The sequence below is a fragment of the Nerophis lumbriciformis genome, linkage group LG02, assembly GCF_033978685.3.
Source record: "Nerophis lumbriciformis linkage group LG02, RoL_Nlum_v2.1, whole genome shotgun sequence".
NCBI lineage: Eukaryota > Metazoa > Chordata > Actinopteri > Syngnathiformes > Syngnathidae > Nerophis > Nerophis lumbriciformis.
The window spans coordinates 22,633,600-22,655,178 of record NC_084549.2 but is presented as its reverse complement, the minus strand read 5'-3'; the positions used below and the strand labels follow the sequence as shown (position 1 = coordinate 22,655,178).

The window sequence follows — 21,579 nt, the reverse complement described above, 5'->3', positions numbered from 1 at the left end:
GGCTTGAAGATATTATGATAAAAAATCCGTCACGGAATACTTTGTGCAAACTCATGGCTTGTATGGAATATTTTGTGTTGTTGGTTTGCAAAGAGGTGGAACAATCTAGGAAAGAATTTCAACAAATTCAAATGTGGATACTTTCTACAAAAACTAATGAGAATTATAGGGAAACAAATCAAACTTGGGTTAAATGTCCACCATCATGTCGAACCATAGGGCTTACCGCATTAAAAGGCGCACTGCCGACGAGCAGGTTTATTCTGGTCTTTTTTCATACAAAAGGCGGATTATAAGGCACATTAAAGGGGTCATATTATGATTTTTTTTTCTAAATTTAAATGGTCTACATCAGTGTTTTTCAACCTTTTTTGAGCCAAGGCACATTTTTTCCGTTGAAAAAAATGCGCAGGCACACCACCAGCAGAAATCATTAAAAAAGTTGACAGTAAAAAGTCATTGTCGCAATTGTTGGATATGACTTTAAAGCATAACCAAGCATGCATCAATATAGCTTTTGTCTCAAAGTAGGTATACTGTCACCACCTGTCACATCATCCCCTGACTTATTTTGATTTTTTTGCTGTTTTCCTGTGTGTACTGTTTTACTTCTTGTCTTGCGCTCTTATTTTGGTGTTTTTTTCTCTTTTTTTGGTATTTTCCTGTAGCAGTTTTATGTCTTCCTTTGAGCGATATTTCCCGCATCTACTTTGTTTTAGCAATCAATATCATTTCAGTTGTTTTTATCCTTCTTTGTGGGGACATTGTTGATTGTCACGTCATGTTCAGATGTACATTGTGGATGCCGTCTTTGCTCCACAGTAAGTCTTTGCTGCCGTCCAGCATTCTGTTTTTGTTTACTTTGTAGCCAGTTCAGTTTTAGTTTCGTTCTGCATAGCCTTCCCTAAGTTCCACTGCCGTCCGGCCAGATCCCTCTAATAACTAAAGTTCCGTGGGTGAATTATGTAAACCCACTACAGTTTTTAGCATTTTGATAGCTACTCTACTGACAGATATACAGTAAGTAAGAACTTTCCGCTGCTTTATATTAGAAATGGCAACAGCAACAACAAGAAGGTAGAGAAAAAGAAGAAGCTTATGACTACGGCGTCGCCACGGACTACAATTGCGGACGCGCGCACATTTTAAAGACTTATGCAGATCCCAAATACACATCAGCAGGTACCAGAAGGTAAGAATAGTTAGTTTTGCATAATATTGCGAAACAAAACACCAGATAATGTCTGCTAATATGTGCCATTTTGCGGTCCTTATACACACACCATAATAATACTTGTATGTTTAATGCTTGCTAGTAGTCTGAGGAGCAGTGTGAGCAAGGCAATGTATAACAACAAGTTGTTCCTCTGTGTTAGCTTTTGTAATAACAATACCGCTATTGCCTGGTTAATATGCAGGTCACGGCATGTAAATGGAGCATTGTTGGTGGTTTTTGGATGGTTTTCAGCAGGCTTTATAGGCCAAACAGATGGATCCTCATTACCTGCATTTTAGCTGCATCATACTAGCAGTTATTTACTATTGATCAATAAAACTGTAAGACAGAGAGATTAGATCATGCATTTTAGCTGCGTCATACTCGTAGTTATTTACTATTGATCAATAAAACTGTAAAACAGACAGATTAGATCATGCATTTTTAGCTGCCTCATACTAGTAGTTATTTATTATTGATCAATAAAACTGTAAGAAGGGCGGGTTAGATCAGTATAAGTGTTTGGTAATGTAAAATAAACAAACCTCTTTATTTCCATTTGAAATAGTACAGTAGTTTTGCATAATAGTATATTCATTAGCCCCATTCTGTACTAAAGCTATAATCTACACACATATCAAATCATCTATTCCAAATGACCACAGCAAATTTGTTTTGTAGAGGGGAAAAAAGTGTGCAAATATTTACAAAGAGCAAAAGCTATACTTTTCAGCTTTTCCTGTTTTCTCATTCTTCCTAACTCTTCCTACATTGAGTCTTTACACCAGGGGTGTCAAACGTACGGCCCACGGGCCGGATCAGGCTGTCAAACAGGTTTTATCCAGCCTGCGAGATGAGTTTGCTAAGCATAAAAATGAGCTTGACTATGTGCAGTGTTATAATAGAGGTAAGACGTTCATGTTTGGACACTCTGTACTTATGCTGCTTATTAGTGATAGTAGTGATACAACATTCGGATTGTTAGGTTCATGCCTTGATTGTCAAAGACGTTATTGGTAATGGGGACACATTTTCTGGGTGCACATAAATATGCTGAAATAACATGTACGTGTGATTAATGAAATTAGTCCAAATTCACACGTTTTGTTGTAGATGATGCTACATGTGTACAGAATAAACCATATGACGTTAATACATCAGTTGACGGAAATGAGTAAATTACATTATTAACATCCTGTAATTTGATTTTAATATTATTATTAATGAGAGGGACAAGCGGTAGGAAATGGATGGAAGTATTTCATCTTCTGATAGATTAAAAATAACACCAATAGCAGCATTTCTGCCCAACTCAATTCCACCTATTTGACTGATCAACATTATCACATCATTTATTCAGAAAGTATAAATAACGTCAAATGAAGATAGAATACTATTAACCAAAACATGTAAGTGTAAAACAAAACAAAACATTATGATTTCTACATTTTCAGAATGTTCCTGCTCTATTTTTAAACAAAGACAACAATCTGAAGTTGTCTTTATTATTAAGTTATAATGCCATGATTTTAACTTTTTTTTTTTTAAATACTTTTTTTTTTCAGTTCAGTTCAGTTTCAGTTTATTTCGCACATACATACGATACAATGTAATGCATCACACAATTCCAGTTGTTTCATTACAGCACATCTGAAAAGGAGTAGGAAGAAGCAGAACTTTTATAATCCTACCCCTTTTCATACCATAGTAATTTTATCTGAATTCCTTGTTCTCTGTAACAGAACAGTGAACAAATAAATAAATAATACATAAATAATATACCATAGTAAGCAAAGAAATATTAAATACATAAATAATCTTTGTCTCTATAAAAACACATTTAAAAAAGGGGGGAAAAAAAGGGGCCCTGCGATGAGGTGGCGACTTGTCCAGGGTGTACCCCGCCTTCCGCCCGATTGTAGCTGAGATAGGCTCCAGCGCCTCCCGCGACCCCGAGGGGAATAGGCGGTGGAAAAAGGATGGATGAATGGGGAAAAAAAGGGTTCAAGATGTTCATCATAATTCTTGTTCTGTGTACTTTGTGAACACGTGTAGTTTGAACAGTCTCTTAAACTGAATCATATTGGTGCTTTGTTTGATTTATTTGCTTAATCCATTCCATAATTTAATTCCACATACTGATATACTAAAGGTTTTAAGTGTTGTACGAAATGTTTTAAATTAGATTTTCCTCTATGGTTATATTTCTCCTCTTTTGTTGAAAAGAATTGCTGTACATTCTTGGGTAGCAGGTTATAGGTTGCTTTGTACATCATTTTAGCTGTTTGCAATTGCACCAAGTCGTTGAATTTCAATAATTGTGATTTTATAAATAAAGGGTTTGTATGTTCTCTATATCCAACATTATGGATTATTCTAATTTATCTTTTTTGTAACACAGTTAGTGAATGAAGCGCACATATGTAGTTGTTTCCCCATATTTCTGCACAATAACTCAGATATGGTAACACTAGCGAGCAGTAGAGACTTGGGAATAGATTTTCCTCCATGTGGCCCCTGAGCTAAAATGAGTTTGACAGCCCTGCTTTACACGCTGGCAGGCGCGCAACTAATGTTATTATCTTTCGTCCAAAAGACATGTTGCTAATATGAGAGAGATGTGTTTAAGGTTTAGAAATGCGTGGGAAAATGTAGCTTCTGTGGACGCGACTGCTTTACTTGGCCTTGAAAGTAGCTTCAGCACTAAAAAGCTATTTATTGTCGGAAACAGCAACGTTCTGACCACGCTATTGAGAAATGTAGTTCAACTACTAACCCCGTGACTACCTAACACTGAATATATGAAATAGTTGATTACTCTGTTCCTTCAAAATGTGGATAAAATGCTTGGAACCACAAACTGTCAGAAATAGGCATGGACAAACACAGCTAATTTACAGGCCAACACACTTTCTTTAAATTCTTAAAAAATAATACAATAAGGAAGGATTTTTTTCCCCCAGGAATTCCTTTATTCACCCATGTAAAGTCCCAATGAAAATCTTCCAGTTGTGCAAACCTACTGTACACGCCTTTTATTAAAAATGACTACAGAATGTACAGCTTCTATCCCAAAGTTCTCCACTCATCCCACTAACTCCACAAGCCTGCTCTTGTTTCAAAACACGGTCAGTTTACAGTGACACACATGATCTCAGAGGGTCAAAATTCATGACCTCACATTGACTGCCATCTGTGGCATAATAGCCCCAACCATTAGTAGAGGTTGGTTTTGATATTGATTTTTCAATGTGTATTCCTGGAATTAAAACATTTTTGGCTATGGTTTTCATTTTGCAAATAAAAGGCATACAATTTTTTTTTTTTGCAACAGTCAAGATACTAATATGCATATTGATGTGATCGTAAAAACTGACATGACTGCATGGTTTTAAGTCGCATTTCAAAATGAACAGCAGGAAATGTTACTTGCATTTTTCTTAAATGTGAGGATTCATGGGAAACAAAGCTAATTTTAGCTAATTGAATCATTATGGTATTTCTGGATTAGAGTGCAAAATGGAACATACACTATATTGCCAAAAGTATTTGGGCACCTGCCTTGACTCACATATGAACTTGAAGTTAAGTTAAAGTACCAATGATTGTCACACACACTCTACGTGTGGTGAAATTTGTCCTCTGCATTTGACCCATTCCCTTGTTGACCCCCTGGGAGGTGAGGGGAGCAGTGGGCAGCAGCAGTGGCCGCGCCCAGGAATCATTTTTGGTGATTTAACCCCCAATTCCAACCCTTGATGCTGAGTGCCAAGCAGGGAGGTAATGGGTCCCATTTTTATAGTCTTTGGTATGACTCGGTCGGGGTTTGAACTCACAACCTACCGATCTCAGGGTGGACACTCTAACCACTAGGCCACTAGTGCCATCCTATTCCTAACCCATAGGGTTCAATATGATGTCGGTCCACTTTTTGCAGCTATTAAAGCTTCGACTCTTCTGGAAAGGCTGCAGAGTGTGTTTATAGGAATTGTCGACCATTCTTCCAAAAGCGCATTGGAGAGGTCACACACTGATATTGGTCGAGAAGGCCTGGCTCTCAGTCTCTGTTCTAATTCATCCCAAAGGTGTTCTATCGGGTTCAGGTCAGGACTCTGTGCAGGCCAGTCAAGTTCATCCACACCAGACTCTGTCATCCATGTCTTTATGGACCTTGCTTTGTGTGCTAATGGACAGTCATGTTGGAAGAGGAAAGGGCCCACTCCAAACTGTTCCCACAAGGTTGGGAGCATGGAATTGTCCAAAATGTTTTGGTATCCTGGAGCGTTCAAAGTTCCTTTCACTGTAACTAAGGGGCCAAGCCCAACTCCTGAAAAACAACCCCACACCATAATTCCTCCTCCACCAAATTTCACACTCGGCACAATGCAGTTCGAAATGTAGCATTCTCCTGGCAACCTCCAAACCCAGACTCGTCCATCAGATTGCCAGATGGAAAAGTGTGATTCATCACTCCAGAGAATGTGTCTCCACTGCTCTAGAGTCCAGTGGCGACGTGCTTTACACCACTGCATCCGACGCTTTGCATTGGACTTGGTGATGTATGGCTTAGATGCATCTGCTCGGAAACCCATTCCATGAAGCTCTCTGCATACTGTACGTGGGCTAATTGGAAGGTCACATGAAGTTTGGAGCTCTGTAGCACTGAAAGTGCAGAAAGTCGGCAACCTCTTTGCACAGTGCGCTTCAGCATCCACTGACCCCTCTCTGTCAGTTTACGTGGCCTACCACTTTGTGGCTGAGTTGCTGTTGTTCCCAAACTCTTCCATGTTCTTATAATAAAGCCAACAGTTTTCTTTGGAATATTTAGGAGCGAGGAAATTTCACGACTGGATTTGTTGCACAAGTGGCATCCTATGACAGTTCCACGCTGGAAATCACTGAGCTCCTGAGTGCGGCCTATTCTTTCACAAATGTTTGTAGAAACAGTCTCCATACCTAAGTACTTGATTTCATACACCTGTGACCGGGCCAAGTGATTAGGACACCTGATTCTGATCATTTGGATGGGTGGCCAAATACTTTTGGCAATATAGTGTATGTTCTCATCATGGTAAAAATGTCATTCTGGCAGAATATCTCTTGAAATGCATCATGATATCCTATACAGGGGGATTGTTTTAACATAGCCTCAGGAATCAGATTGCCACAACTGGCCCAATCACAGCTCAAATGTTCAGCCCACTAGGCTCACATCCCTATTGCTGACACTCGATACTGAGAAGGATCACAGATGGCTCAACAAGGTGAATTGTCACGTTATAAGCACTACTCATGATAACAGGGCTTTAACAATGTCTTAGCACGGGCTGCCTTTTCTGTTTTATTGGGTACCAGCATGCAAGAAACGTGATAGAAGACTTGTACTGTTTATGCCACAGCTATGCCTGGGATTCAAAACAATATGCTACGAGGTAACCATGTGGATATAAGGGTTTAACACAGTATTATCAAAGATTTTGCAACACATCACTTAGGGCCTGATCCACCAGAATCCCAAATAACAAGTGCTAAGTAACGTTTGCAAACTATGACATTGTTGTGGGAATGTTGGGGGTAAACTACTAAGACTGCGTGCACAATTAATAACAAGTGTAAAAGTGGTGCAGACCGTCCTATTTAAATGAGGATTTTGCGGCTCTCACCCTGGAGACAGTCTTTTCAATGTACATCCATGGCATCATTTTGGAATATGCCGCACACACGTAATATGTACCACCTTTTCTGGGCTTTATAAAAGGTGTAATCTACAACAAAACCAACTTTTTAGCAAACCTACGGTGCGCTCAGGCAGAGGCGCACTGGAGGTTGGCAATACTGGAAATGCTGGTATTATTCCAATACCAAATACAAACATTATACCAGTGGCGGGACGTGCGTTTCCCACCTAGGCCTTCAGTGATGTCTGACTTCAATGATTACCTCTGAAAATACCATAATTCATGTCCCCACATTACCATTTCTGGAGAAATACTATACAGAAACACATTTACACACTACTGTGTATTGAATCACCACCAACAGTGTACATAACGGGTTATTTTCTGGCGCATTTAAAAATCAATAAACCCGCATCAGCAATTAAAACATATCTTATGTGGTACTGTCAAAATTAAAATTGCAAAAAACATTAAACGTGAAAAAAATAAAGAAATAAAATATCTGAACTCACAATCTGTAGAACCCATTCAAGCTTCCGGGGTTGGCCGACATCGTCTCACAAGATGTGGTTTCTCTTTAAATAATCCTTCTTGAAAATGGCCTTGCAAATATATGTGTTGTTTTGTATAATCATAAAAGATGCAGACGAGGCATTTTTGGTGAGTTGTTAAAGTTTACTCCACAAGGTGCTCATCAAAAACATCCCGCTTGCTCTTTACTACTGTGGCATGCTGGGTAAGGGAGTTCTTATGTTACCTGGCTCATAACATCACAATATATATCTGCCTTAGGCCAGCTAGAAGGCCTTACTGACAACAACTCGTGATCTGACTGGCTATCGCAACTGTCTGTCAAATGTTGGTGTCCGTTCACTTACAGTGCACGGACGTCCGCATTGTTGATTCTGAAGGCTTCGGGCAGATTTCGTACAGCATGGCAACATAAGCTAGCTGAATTCTGATTGGATAAAAACTCTATATCCTAAAAACAACAGCGCTGGAAGGAGCATAATATGACATGAAGAGAATATGAATACTTTTGGATACTTATGGAAAGTAAATAAAAAATTACTTTTATCTTTAATTATGATCATGATTTCTGGTTATGTTAGGCCAGCATAGAAGGACTTGCACATCACTGCATTATTCAGTATCACGGATATCTATATTTTGACTTTAAATGTCATTATCATGTGAATGCCAAAAGGTACAAGCTACAGTATTCCGTAAAACTTAGCCCCCAATTTGCATTTGATCGGAACCATTCAAGTAACAAAACGTTCAGCTCGGCAACCATATTTTGATCTTCCAAAATATTTCAGATTACCAGGAATTTCATCTTTTATGGGACATTTTTCCCATTAAAAATGAATGGGCACATTTCTAAATGTGCATAACTCCCACATTGCTCATCCAACAGTTCCACCATCCACACTCCACTCACTCTGGACATTCAAGCCAACATGTGATGCTGAAAATTCCCTGATTACCAGGAATTCCCACTTTTCAATTGCAGTATGTACACATTTTCTTAATTCGACTACTCCCACATTTTGCATTAGATTTCAACCGTTTCGCCATCAAAACATTTGTCTTAGTCGGGAAATTCAAGCTATCAAATAAAAAATAGTAGCACCATTTTCGGTTTTCTTCCATTTACTAGGAACATTATTCCCTATTGAAAATGAATATGCAATATACAAACCTCTACATATCTCAAATTTTCTCTACTTTATATGTTAAACATTCCACCATGCACACACACTCCACTCATCCTGGACATTCAAGACAGCATGTTTTCATTTAAATTTCCTAAATTCTCGGATTACCCAGAAATACCAGGAATTTTTCCCTTTCGAAAATGAATGGGCAATATACAAACCTCTACAAACCCTACATTTCTCATCCACCATCCACACACTCCACTCACCCTGGACATTCACGACAATGTGTTTACCGATTTCAAAATTCCAGGTCTATGTGGAATTACCAGAAAATATTCCCCATGGAAAACAAATAGGCAATATAAACCTCTGTAAATACCGTGTTTCATAAATGATTTTTAAACCAATCCAGCATCCATGCGCTCCACTCATCCTAGACATTCAAGCCAGCATGTTTCCTGGTTCCCAAAATCACCAGATTATCCGGAATTACCATGAATTTCTCCCCATTGAAAATGAATGGGGTTTTAGCACCAGGCGCTAAACTAGATCTTTGAGCATGAACTGATGAGGCCTACTCGTATGAGAGGCGAAACGTCTTCTCAGACAAACCAAACAGTCCAGTTGCGATTGATTGAATGCCCTGTAATTTTCAATGACCTAGATGAATTATCTATCTATCTATCTCTCATATACATATACATACATACATACATACATACATACATACATACATACATACATACACATATATATATATATATATATATATATATATATATATATATATATATATATATATATATATATATATATAGATATATATGTCTTAATAAGGTTATCCAAAAAATAGTGCTCGATACCGTAGTAGAGCGCAATATATGTATGTGTGGGAAAAAAAATCACAAGACTACTTCATCTCTACAGGCCTGTTTCATGAGGGGGTTCCCTCAATCATCAGGAGATTTTAATGGGAGCATTCACATACCATGGTTTATATAGGGCACAGAGTGGGTGGGTACAGGCTGGTGTAGGGGCGTGGTGATTGGCTCATGTGTTACCTAGGAGGTGTTTCCGTCTGTGGCGGCATGCTGATACAATTTCGCTGCGCTTGTTGAGGGATGACAGGTCTGGACGGTAAATAATAAACAGTTTCTCTTTCAAGCATAGGTTGCATCTTTTATTACCACTATTGTAAGGTGTGCTGGATGCAAGAATTTGCCATGTTATTGAATATTCAACATTATTGTCTTTGAGGTCCCAAATGTGTTTGCTGAGTTCTGTGGTATTCCGCAGGTTTTGGTTCCTGAAAGAAGCCTTGTGATTGTTCCATCTGGTTTTAAACTCTCCCTCGGTTAATCCTACATATGTGTCGGATGTGTTAATGTCCTTGCGTGTTACCTTAGATTGGTAAACAACTGATGTTTGTAAGCACCCCCCGTTGAGAGAGCAATCAGGTTTCTTGCGGCAGTTGCAGCCTTTGTTGGTTTTGGAGTCGCTCTGTCCGGGGGCCGACGGCTCATTTGCAATTGTTTTGTTGTGGTTTGAGATAATTTGTTGTATATTGTTCATACAGCTGTAGCTCAATTTAATGTTGTTCTTGTTGAATACTTTTCTTAGGGTGTTGTCTTTGGGAAAGTGTTTGTCAATCAGAGTGAGGAATTTGTGTCCAATGTTAGTTGAGACGTTTTTGCTGTATGGGGGGTTGTACCAGATGATGTCGTTTCGTTTTCTGTTCTTTTTTGGTTGGTTTCCTGGCGTGGGTTCATAGGTGAGGGTGAAATTGTATCCGCTTTCATCAAGGGCTTTTTGGTACGGGGGGGTTGCTTGGTCAAATTCAGCTTTGCTAGATGACAGCTTCGATAGCCTTTTATTAATTCCGGTAGGTATTCTTTTCGTGGTGGTGGGTGGGTGGTTGCTGTCATGGTGCACGTACTGGAGTGTTGTGTTGGGTTTCGTGAATGGTTGGTAGCTGTTATTTCTCAGGTTGAAAGTGACGTCGAGGAAGTTGACGGTTTGCTTGTTGGCTTCAATCGTGATCCGTAGGCCGTTCTCTTTGAAAATTTGGCATATGCGCTTCTTGGTATTCTCGCTGCTCCTTGGCGAGGCGCGACACACTGCCAGTCCGTCATCACGGTAAATACCAAGGTTCAGGTTGAGGCTAGCGAGCTGGGAGAGGAGGAAACTCCCAACGAGTTCACACGTTTCTGCTCCGTCAAAACTTCCCATAGTGACGTCAAATGTTGCATTGTTCTTTTTTTGCCATGGTGTACTGTTGTGGATGAGAATGGAGTTTTTTGCGTGGATGATGATGTTTCTTTCGTTGCCTGTGATTGAGTCGTAGTCTGAGGCGAAGTCTAGTGCTTGAGTCAGTAGGTCTTGTGTGATGGAAGGGTAAAATTCTTCGATATCAAAGGAGATAAAGTTGTGCTGTTGTTTGTCTTGGATGTTGTTGAACCATTTGATTACTGCTGCTGTATTTCTCCATTGGTTGAGTGGTGTTTTGTCCTTGATTTTTGTGTTGACTCTGTCCAGGATTATTTTGCTGATTTTTCCTATTTCAGATTTAGTTGGAATGAAATGACAAGGAGCGCATCAAGAAAGTAACCAACCTCATCATAGCTGCCGATAAAACCACAAACTTCTACAGAATGGACATACCAGAACATCACACCTTACTGGACAAAAGCATCACCAAATCATACAAAAAAGCACAACCCAACACCTTACAGAACATCCACCTGGAAAATAAAAGGATCGCGGCTGAACTGGACATTGAGGACAGGGTGGACGCCACAGCCAACAAGGAAGCCTTCATCACATTGAAGGACCACAAACCCAACTTCGCAAATAACCCAACATGCCGACTAATAAACCCAACTAAATCTGAAATAGGAAAAATCAGCAAAATAATCCTGGACAGAGTCAACACAAAAATCAAGGACAAAACACCACTCAACCAATGGAGAAATACAGCAGCAGTAATCAAATGGTTCAACAACATCCAAGACAAACAACAGCACAACTTTATCTCCTTTGATATCGAAGAATTGTACCCTTCCATCACGCAAGACCTACTGACTCAAGCACTAGACTTCGCCTCAGACTACGACTCAATCACAGGCAACGAAAGAAACATCATCATCCACGCAAAAAACTCCATTCTCATCCACAACAGTACACCATGGCAAAAAAAGAACAATGCAACATTTGACGTCACTATGGGAAGTTTTGACGGAGCAGAAACGTGTGAACTCGTTGGGAGTTTCCTCCTCTCCCAGCTCGCTAGCCTCAACCTGAACCTTGGTATTTACCGTGATGACGGACTGGCAGTGTGTCGCGCCTCGCCAAGGAGCAGCGAGAATACCAAGAAGCGCATATGCCAAATTTTCAAAGAGAACGGCCTACGGATCACGATTGAAGCCAACAAGCAAACCGTCAACTTCCTCGACGTCACTTTCAACCTGAGAAATAACAGCTACCAACCATTCACGAAACCCAACACAACACTCCAATACGTGCACCATGACAGCAACCACCCACCAACCAGCACGAAAAGAATACTTACCGGAATTAATAAAAGGCTATCGATGCTGTCATCTAGCAAAGCTGAATTTGACCAAGCAACCCCCCCGTACCAAAAAGCCCTTGATGAAAGCGGATACAATTTCACCCTCACCTATGAACCCACGCCAGGAAACCAACCAAAAAAGAACAGAAAACGAAACGACATCATCTGGTACAACCCCCCATACAGCAAAAACGTCTCAACTAACATTGGACACAAATTCCTCACTCTGATTGACAAACACTTTCCCAAAGACAACACCCTAAGAAAAGTATTCAACAAGAACAACATTAAATTGAGCTACAGCTGTATGAACAATATACGACAAATTATCTCAAACCACAACAAAACAATTGCAAATGAGCCGTCGGCCCCCGGACAGAGCGACTCCAAAACCAACAAAGGCTGCAACTGCCGCAAGAAACCTGATTGCCCTCTCAACGGGGGGTGCTTACAAACATCAGTTGTTTACCAATCTAAGGTAACACGCAAGGACATTAACACATCCGACACATATGTAGGATTAACCGAGGGAGAGTTTAAAACCAGATGGAACAATCACAAGGCTTCTTTCAGGAACCAAAACCTGCGGAATACCACAGAACTCAGCAAACACATTTGAGACCTCAAAGACAATAATGTTGAATATTCAATAACATGGCAAATTCTTGCATCCAGCACACCTTACAATAGTGGTAATAAAAGATGCAACCTATGCTTGAAAGAGAAACTGTTTATTATTTACCGTCCAGACCTGTCATCCCTCAACAAGCGCAGCGAAATTGTATCAGCATGCCGCCACAGACGGAAACACCTCCTAGGTAACACATGAGCCAATCACCACGCCCCTACACCAGCCTGTACCCACCCACTCTGTGCCCTATATAAACCATGGTATGTGAATGCTCCCATTAAAATCTCCTGATGATTGAGGGAACCCCCTCATGAAACAGGCCTGTAGAGATGAAGTAGTCTTGTGATTTTTTTTCCCACACATACATATATAGATATATATATATATACTGTATATATATATATATATATATATATATATATATATATATATATATATATATATATATATATATATATATATATATCAGTGACGTGCGGTGAGGTTCATGGCAGGGGAGGCACTGACTTCATCACAGTCAGATTTACAAACATATGAACCCTAAAGAGTATCTTATTCACCATTTGATTGGCAGCAGTTAACGGGTTATGTTTAAAAGCTCATACCAGCATTCTTCCCTGCTTGGCACTCAGCATCAAGGGTTGGAATTGGGGGTTAAATCACCAAAAATTATTCCCGGGCGCGGCGCCGCTGCTGCCCACTGCTCCCCTCACCTCCCAGGGGGTGATCAAGGGGATGGGTCAAATGCAGAGGACACATTTCATTACACCTAGTGTGTGTGTGACAATCATTGGTACTTTAACTTAACTTTAACTTTACACATACAAACTGTAGCACACAAAAAAGCACATTTAATAAAAAAAAACGTTATTATGGTCTTACCTTTACTTATAAATGAAGTCCATGCGCTGCTGTTGTGCCGGATTAATGCACCCCCTGACGGGAGTGTTATATCAACTAAAGCCCTCACTTAAACTTTCCACGTGCAAGATTGAATCTATTTAAAAAAGTGTAACCGAGGGTTTATAAATGTCGCCTATACTGTATGAAACTACAAAATAAACACGGAGGCTCCAGTTTACAGGACCACTTTATTTACCTTCTTTCAAAAACCTCCGCTCCACTCCAACGTTTCATCACTTCCGCTCTTAGCACCTTCAAAATAAGAGCTCAAGGCATATACTGTATAACAGCGCATAACAGGAACTTAACATCACAAAGAGGAAAGCCCATAAAAATAGGTTACAAAAGTTATTTAATAAGAACCCAAAAAGTGCAAAAACAATAATGTTCCTGTTGGAGGAGTTGTGAATTAGGTACACCTGAAGTCTGCAAGTGTACCTAATGTTGTGGCCCTGCAGTCATTCACAACTCCTCCAACACGAACATTATTGTTTTTGCACTTTTTGGCTTCTTATGAAATAACTTTTTTAAATAGATTCAATCTTGCACGTGGAAAGTTTAAGTGTGGGCTTTAGTTGATATAACACTCCCGTGTTATATCAACGGCGGGGGTGCAGGAGGCGGATTACTGCGAGCCTCAGCCAGTGCGTCTTTTGCAGCCGTTTTATGATCGCTCAGCACAAGAAATACGTTACACACATACAGTTGTTGACAAAATACACTGTACATTATATACCTCAGCTAACTAAACTATGGAAATGTATAATATAGTTCATATAGCAATACGGTCTCACTGCACAGCAGGCCAGCAGTTAGCCGAGCCCGCAATCCATGTTGAGGCACAACTGAGTGACGTGCCTCAACTGGCTGCTGATCACCGCGCCGTCTCTTCTCAGTATTTGAACGGCAAATGTGAAAATTCAGCGATTTTAAATAAAAATAATCTAAAACTGGTGAAGTTAAATGGAAAATAACTTTATAGTATAATCACTGGATACATATAACAATTTAATAAAAAAAAATTATTTTTACATTTTTTTCTTTCCATGATGGCAGGTGAGGCCCCGCCTCACCTGCCTCTAGTGACTGCACGTCACTGATATATATATATATATATATATATATATATATATATATATATATATATATATATATATATATATATAAAATTGCTTATTGTATCCTCCTACACTGTGTACTGTAGTATGTTCAACTATTTTTTGTCCTCCAGTGATAATGGTAATGGTTATAAACATAATTTATTTGCCACAATGGAGGCTGGAATTGCTTTATTAGAAGTGGCTACGTACTGTGGAGGGGCGTTAGCCGTTAGCTAGAATGCTACATTGCGTTGGACGCTATTGTCCGCTTGTCGCTGTCAAGACTCAGCTAGAATGTGTCTTCACACATGTAGTATCACAACATAATAACAGTATTAAAAGCTCTATTGTCGACCAAATCTATATCATTTATATCGTCTATATCGCAAAATCCTAATGCGAAGTAAATACTGCATGCAGTATCTTGCATGTAATGAAGTGATATAAGTTATACTTCTGTTAGGATAGGAGTCAAACGTGACCACACAGGACAGCCACACTGAGCCTTGAGACTGTCCAACAATTTGTCACCTCACACAAATGCTCCTTGTCCTGATCTACGCGTTATGACGTAAATTAGGCAAGAGAGCCAGCATAACATTAGCAAGATGGAGAGAACGGAGCATACCGCTGCACTTAAAAGGAGCAGTGTTTTAGTGGCTGCGAAGGAAGGGGAGAGGGGGACAGAGGGGGCCTCGCACTTGGTGCCGTTCGCTCCTCAGCTGACATGCAGTATCACCTGTCAGAGTACTTAGATAATTGGATACCAGAGGGACTGCGGGCGCCGCCACCATAACCAATGTCCGTGTCAGCAGTGTCATTGAGAAGAAGCATCTTCTCGGACACGACGAGCTGACAGAAACAGAGCGAGGGGCTGAAAAAAAAAGTATTTTCAGCGGGGTGACGAAGCAAGGAAGTGTAGCCGCAAATCACCTGGCCCAGATGAGAGCGGCAGTCACTTACACGCTCGCGTGTCGTGTAAAGGACTAAAAATATCATTCTCTTCCTGGAAGAATGACAATATCTTCTCTCTCCGACATAAGGACACAAACAAAGAACGCGAGTGTCAGGAGTTCGAAGACACAAGTGCAATAGGCCCGCATGAATGTTAAATCATACTCAACGTTCAAATGTATCATCGTATCAGTGAAGTGGAAGAACATTCCTACCGGCTGACCAAGGCATAAAGGTCTCCAGTAAGTGAGTGTAATTTATGTAGTTACATATACAGTATTACAATTCCTGTCTTATTATACATGCACAGACTTTTCATCACACTGTTTGACCCTAGGACATGTGTAGAATAATTGTATATAAATTATGATACAAATGATTGCCTTTCCAATGGCTTGCCTCACCATTTGTCCTTATTAGCCAGGGCCAATTAAACTATTACTCTGAGCAGAGTTTATTCAAGCTGCCTCGAGTCAACCTGCATATGACACCTCCACACTTCTGTCCTACGAAGTACTTTATTAACCCCAATGCGGTATTTTAGCCTACAAAAAAGACATGTCATTTGGTCCTTGGTGAGTCAACTCACATAAACCACTGACCTAGAGAGATGCATGCACGACACAGAGATGTCTCAGAAGTTGTACAAGTTAGTTAGCCGTCTCGGTTCGATTCCAGCTTCCGCCATGCTAGTCACGGCCGTTGTTTCCTCGGTCAAGACACTTTACCCACCTTGCTCCCAGTGCTGTATGAAAGGGAATGTTATGGTGGTGGTCGGAGGGGCCGTAGGTGCAAATTGATAGCCTTGTTTCCATCAGTCTACCCCTGGGCAGCTGTGGCTACAAATGTAGCTTACCACCATAAGGGTGTGAATGTGGAGTGAATGAATGAGGGGTTCTCAGTTCTCTATGAAGCGCTTTGAGTCTCTAGAAAAAGCGCTATATATATCTAAACAAATATTATATGTTAGGTCAGGAAAAAACACAGAGGTTATTTCCTCCCTACAAGCCTGTTTGCATGTTTCTCCGCTCTGCGAAACAGGCTTGTAGGGATGAAATAGCCTCTGTGTTTTTTCCTGAGCTAACGTATATTCCGCTCTACCCCGGTATTGAGCACTGTATAACGGAAAAACCACAGAAACCTCGACTAAACAATTATTATTTATTATTATTATTGTAAGACAATCAATGAAGCAGTTATCAGAAAACTGTCAAACAGCTATTAAACAATCCATCCTTGTTTGTTTCAATCTACAAGATGTTACTACATTGATATTGGGATTTATTGATATATTTGTGTCCAAACATCTTTTTTTACAAAAATTATTTTGAAAAGAGAAGGGTTCTCTTGTATTCAGGTCAGTACATTATAATGACTAACACCTAAGTTATGCCCAAACCATATTTATTTTGGCAGTCAATTTAGGCGTTTTATAAAACTATATAGTAGAGATGTCCCGATCAACATTTCTGGCCTTCGATCCTGATTTGACTTTTTTTGGCCTCGATATAATTCTATTTTGTCAAGTGTTGATAACCGCGTCGTGGAAGACGCAGGAGGTTATAGTGATTTTAGGATGCAGACGAACGAGGTAACAGCGTGAAGTAAAAAACAAACAAAAACGAGAGCAGCGAGGAAGTGCTGTGCCCGGAAAGACTATGAAGAAAACAAACAAAACAGAATGAAAGAAACCAAGCAAAACACTCATGGAAAATGTGGAGCAGACGTCGTCCACAAAGTAGTGCGTATATGGGCTTAGCATCGAAAGGATCCTCTGTAGTCCAGTGAAACGACAACAACAACAATGTTTTGACAACAAAGGTGGAAAAAGGATAGTCTTGAGAGGACAGAAGTGAAGCAGCTAGGGGAAAACACCAACAAATCCGGAAGAGCCGCCAAAATAAAAGCACAGGACACAAACTAAACATCGGAGAACACTAAAAAAACGCAACATAAGACCCAGCCGTGACAGATTTTGAGTCCAGATTTGATACTTTGACAGTAGAATTATACAACTGAAAATGTTTTATAGCAAGTAGCTTAAGTAAACACAATACCACATTCTTATGTTACGTGTTATGGGGAAAGTGGCTCAGATGGTAGAGCAGACGGGCAGAGATTTGAGGGTTCCTGATTCGATTCCAGCTCCGCTGTCCTAGTCAATGCCGGTGTGTCTTTGGGCAAGATACTTTACCCACCTTGCTGCCAGTGCCAACCACACTGGTTTAAATGCAGATTAAAATGTGGACAATGGGTTTTACAATGTAAAGAGTTTTGAGTCTCTAAAGAAAAAGCGCTATATAAATACAAATCACTTCACTTATAAAGCTGACCTTATTAAATCTAGAATTTGCTAGTATTTCTGTAATACATTTGTGGTATTGAATGCTACATACATTTTATTTCACAAAATAAAGTGGTTCGTGCACAATAGCAAACACTAAAATTGGCTTCCATTTGCCCTCAAAGCATTCCTGTATCCAGAGACTCACTCCCTGAGTTTGTATGCAATAACAAAACAAACCAAAAATGTTTTCAGAATAATAAGAAAAAGAAAAATATTGATCCAATCACGCTAGTATTAATTATCGACTAATACTATAGGTATAGATAGTGTTGCTGTCTGTATCGAGCACTCCTACTTTACATTGAAGCTTTAGAAGTTAGCTTCTTGTCTCATTTTGCTTGGTGTGTGTGTGTGTGCTTAGCATGCTGAGCCATTCCACTTCTTTTAGTCCTCCACTGTTAAGGGTACTTGAAATAAACTTTATTTCTAAGCGCCAGCTTTGCACTGTAGCTAGACGACACAATCAAATTTGAGCCTGTGTTCTGGCAAGACACGCACACTCCTGGAATTTATGCAACCCTTGCATGTGTGTAATGAGGGATCCAGAAATGTAATTGTGTCTCTTTGAGCATGCAATCCTTTTGAGGGAATCTTTTAAGTGAGTACACTCTTTAACCAGGTAAACAATGGGACACAGCTGCGGTAAAGTTGTCACCCCGGTCCAGCGCTACTATTTGGCCTTTAGTACTGCAGTTGTTATCAACTCCAATGACTGGGAGAGGACACAAAGTAATACCATGGCTGTTAATCTAAAGGAACTCTGCACTTTTAGACTGTTTAAAGTCTTGGCTACACATGAGAGGGTTCGAGTCACATTGCGCCACATTGCCAAGGGAGAGAGGGGTACACAGCAGTACATACTGGGATATTATGTACAGGACATCTGTTCTCTCACAACTACATCTAAAACCCCCAATGCAGGTGGAGCATACACCTAATGCATGTGCGACTCACTTGGTTGGCTTGATAAGTGGGCTGCTTCCCAGGCGAAATGAAGGCAGGTCTTCTGTGACTGTCCCTTTTCTCAAAAGAAACTTTTCTGTCAGATCAAATCCTGCAAAAGAGCATCACAGAGAGTTTGCTGATTTAAATGCAGAGTTATAATTAGACTGCAGATGTGCTTTTTCTGTGCGTACCTGTGATTTCCAGAGGACGATCCAAGACATCTGAAAACCTGCTTTCATCCACATTCAATTGTGAACATGAGACATCTGAAAGAAAACAAAATGATCATTTGTGATAAACTGGCAATTACACATGGAAACAGGCTTGAGAAGTTTAAAACTTCATAGGTGCATCTTCCCAAAACTCAAAATACATTCAGAAGGATATTTGTAATTATATTTAAGAGTTGCATTCAAAGCCTACTACTTACTAGTTCTGTTTGTGTATGTTAGAGCAGAGATTCTCAAACTAGTGATACGCATGCTCCATCTAGTGTTACGCCAAGGAATCGTTAAATTAAATATACAAACACAGTGTTACTGTTCAAACAGTATGTAAAAAATCTTAAATTAAAGGCCTACTGAAACCCACTAGTACCGACCACGCAGTCTGATAGTTTATATATCAATGATGAAATCTTAACATTGCAACACATGCCAATACGGCCGGTTAGCTTACTAAAGTGCAATTTTAAATTTCGCGCGAAATATCCTGCTGAAAACGTCTCGGTATGATGACGCCTGCGCGTGACGTCACAGATTGTAGAGGACATTTTGGAACAGCATGGTGGCCAGCTAGTAAGTCGTCTGTTTTCATCGCAAAATTCCACAGTATTCTGGACATCTGTGTTGGTGAATCTTTTGCAATTTGTTCAATGAACAATGGAGACAGCAAAGAAGAAAGCTGTAGGTGGGAAGCGGTGTATTACGGCAGGTGTTGTGCCGGATAACGCACCCCCGCCGTAGAATGCACCCCCTGACTGTTGTGCCGGATAACACAGCCGGTGTTTCATTGTTTACATTCCCGAAAGATGACAGTCAAGCTTTACCATTGGCCTGTGGAGAACTGGGACAACAGAGACTCTTACCAGGAGGACTTTGAGTTGGATACGCAGACACGGTACCGTGAGTACGCATGCAGCTGCGGCTTCCAAACATTTGATCGTTTGCTTGTACGTGCGTGCCGCTATGTGCATGTCACGTACGTAACTTTGGGGACTTTGGGGAAATATATGTGCTGTATGAACTTTGGGGAGGTGAACGGTACTTTGGGCTGTGGGATTGAGTGTGTTGTGCAGGTGTTTGAGTTGTATTGGCGGGTTATATGGACGGAAGGGGGGAGGTGTTTGTTATGCGGGATTAATTTGTGGCATATTAAATATAAGCCTGGTTGTGTTGTGGCTAATAGATAAGTCTTGTGTTTATTTACTGTTTTAGTCATTCCCAGCTGAATATGAGGTCCCACCCGCCTCTCACAGCATCTTCCCTATCTGAATCGCTCCCACTGCCCTCTAGTCCTTCACTCTCACTTTCCTCATCCACAAATCTTTCATCCTCGCTCAAATTAATGGGGAAATCGTCGCTTTCTCGGTCCGAATCGCTCTCGCTACTGGTGACCATGATTGTAAACAATGTGCAGATGTGAGGAGCTCCACAACCTGTGACGTCACACGCATATTGTCTGCTACTTCCGGTACAGGCAAGGCTTTTTTATCAGCGACCAAAAGTTGCGAACTTTATCGTCAATGTTCTCTACTAAATCCTTTCAGCAAAATTATGGCAATATCGCGAAATGATCAAGTATGACACATAGAATGGACCTGCTATCCCCGTTTAAATAAGAAAATCACATTTCAGTAGGCCTTTAACTTGTTAAATAAAACCTCTGCCTTGGTTTTAATGAATATTTAGGCCTACTGCGCTACTGTATTTTCATATTGGTCATTATGGTGGTACTTGGTGTTTTCTAAAGTGGTACTTGGTGGAAAAAAGTTTGAAAAGCCACTGTGTTTGAGCAATGCTATAATGCCCATGTATCGGTCGGTATGTCATTTAGAAGAGTACACACCTCTGCCAAGTTGAAATGGTATGCATGGTGGAATACATAAAAATAAAGAAAAGCTGTAGGCTTACTTAGACTTAGACAAACTTTATTGATCCACAAGGGAAATGGTTCCACACAGTAGCTCAGTTACAAAGGATGGAAAGGGTAGGGATGGAAAGGATAATGCAGGTATAGCGCAAAAGATGAAACATACCTGTTCGTTCATTCACTACCATTCCAAAAGTGCAAGGAGTTAAGAGTACAGTCCAAAGGAGAGTAGTCCATCTTAGCAGGCAGATCATAGCTCTGACACTGGTAGACTGCTTTCTTGAAAACCTTGAATGGAGGAGGCACAATGCAGGATTTCATTTTAAACCCACTATGTTTTGCTATTGGAGCAGTTTGCCATTTTCTGTATGGTACTACTAACTTGTTTGTAGTACCATAGGTAATTGATATGGTAGTGACAAAAAAAAACCATGACAGAAGTGTTGACGGAAATGAAGTACTATGCACACTACAGGGAA

At 40.2% G+C, this 21,579-nt stretch overlaps 1 protein-coding gene across 2 annotated transcripts in view; it reads right to left on the bottom strand.

Moving 5' to 3' along the window:
• Positions 1–21,579, bottom strand: part of LOC133605530 (uncharacterized) — a 345,893-nt gene that overhangs the window by 309,208 nt on the left and 15,106 nt on the right. For both annotated transcript variants that reach the window (XM_061958830.1, XM_061958831.1), the window contains exons 2-4: positions 21,267–21,388; positions 19,201–19,275; positions 19,019–19,118 (exon numbers count right to left, since the gene is read on the bottom strand). In XM_061958830.1, the coding sequence (XP_061814814.1) occupies positions 19,019–19,118; positions 19,201–19,275; positions 21,267–21,354 (263 nt within the window). In that variant the 5' untranslated portion in view covers positions 21,355–21,388. The remainder of the gene's footprint in view (positions 1–19,018; positions 19,119–19,200; positions 19,276–21,266; positions 21,389–21,579) is intronic.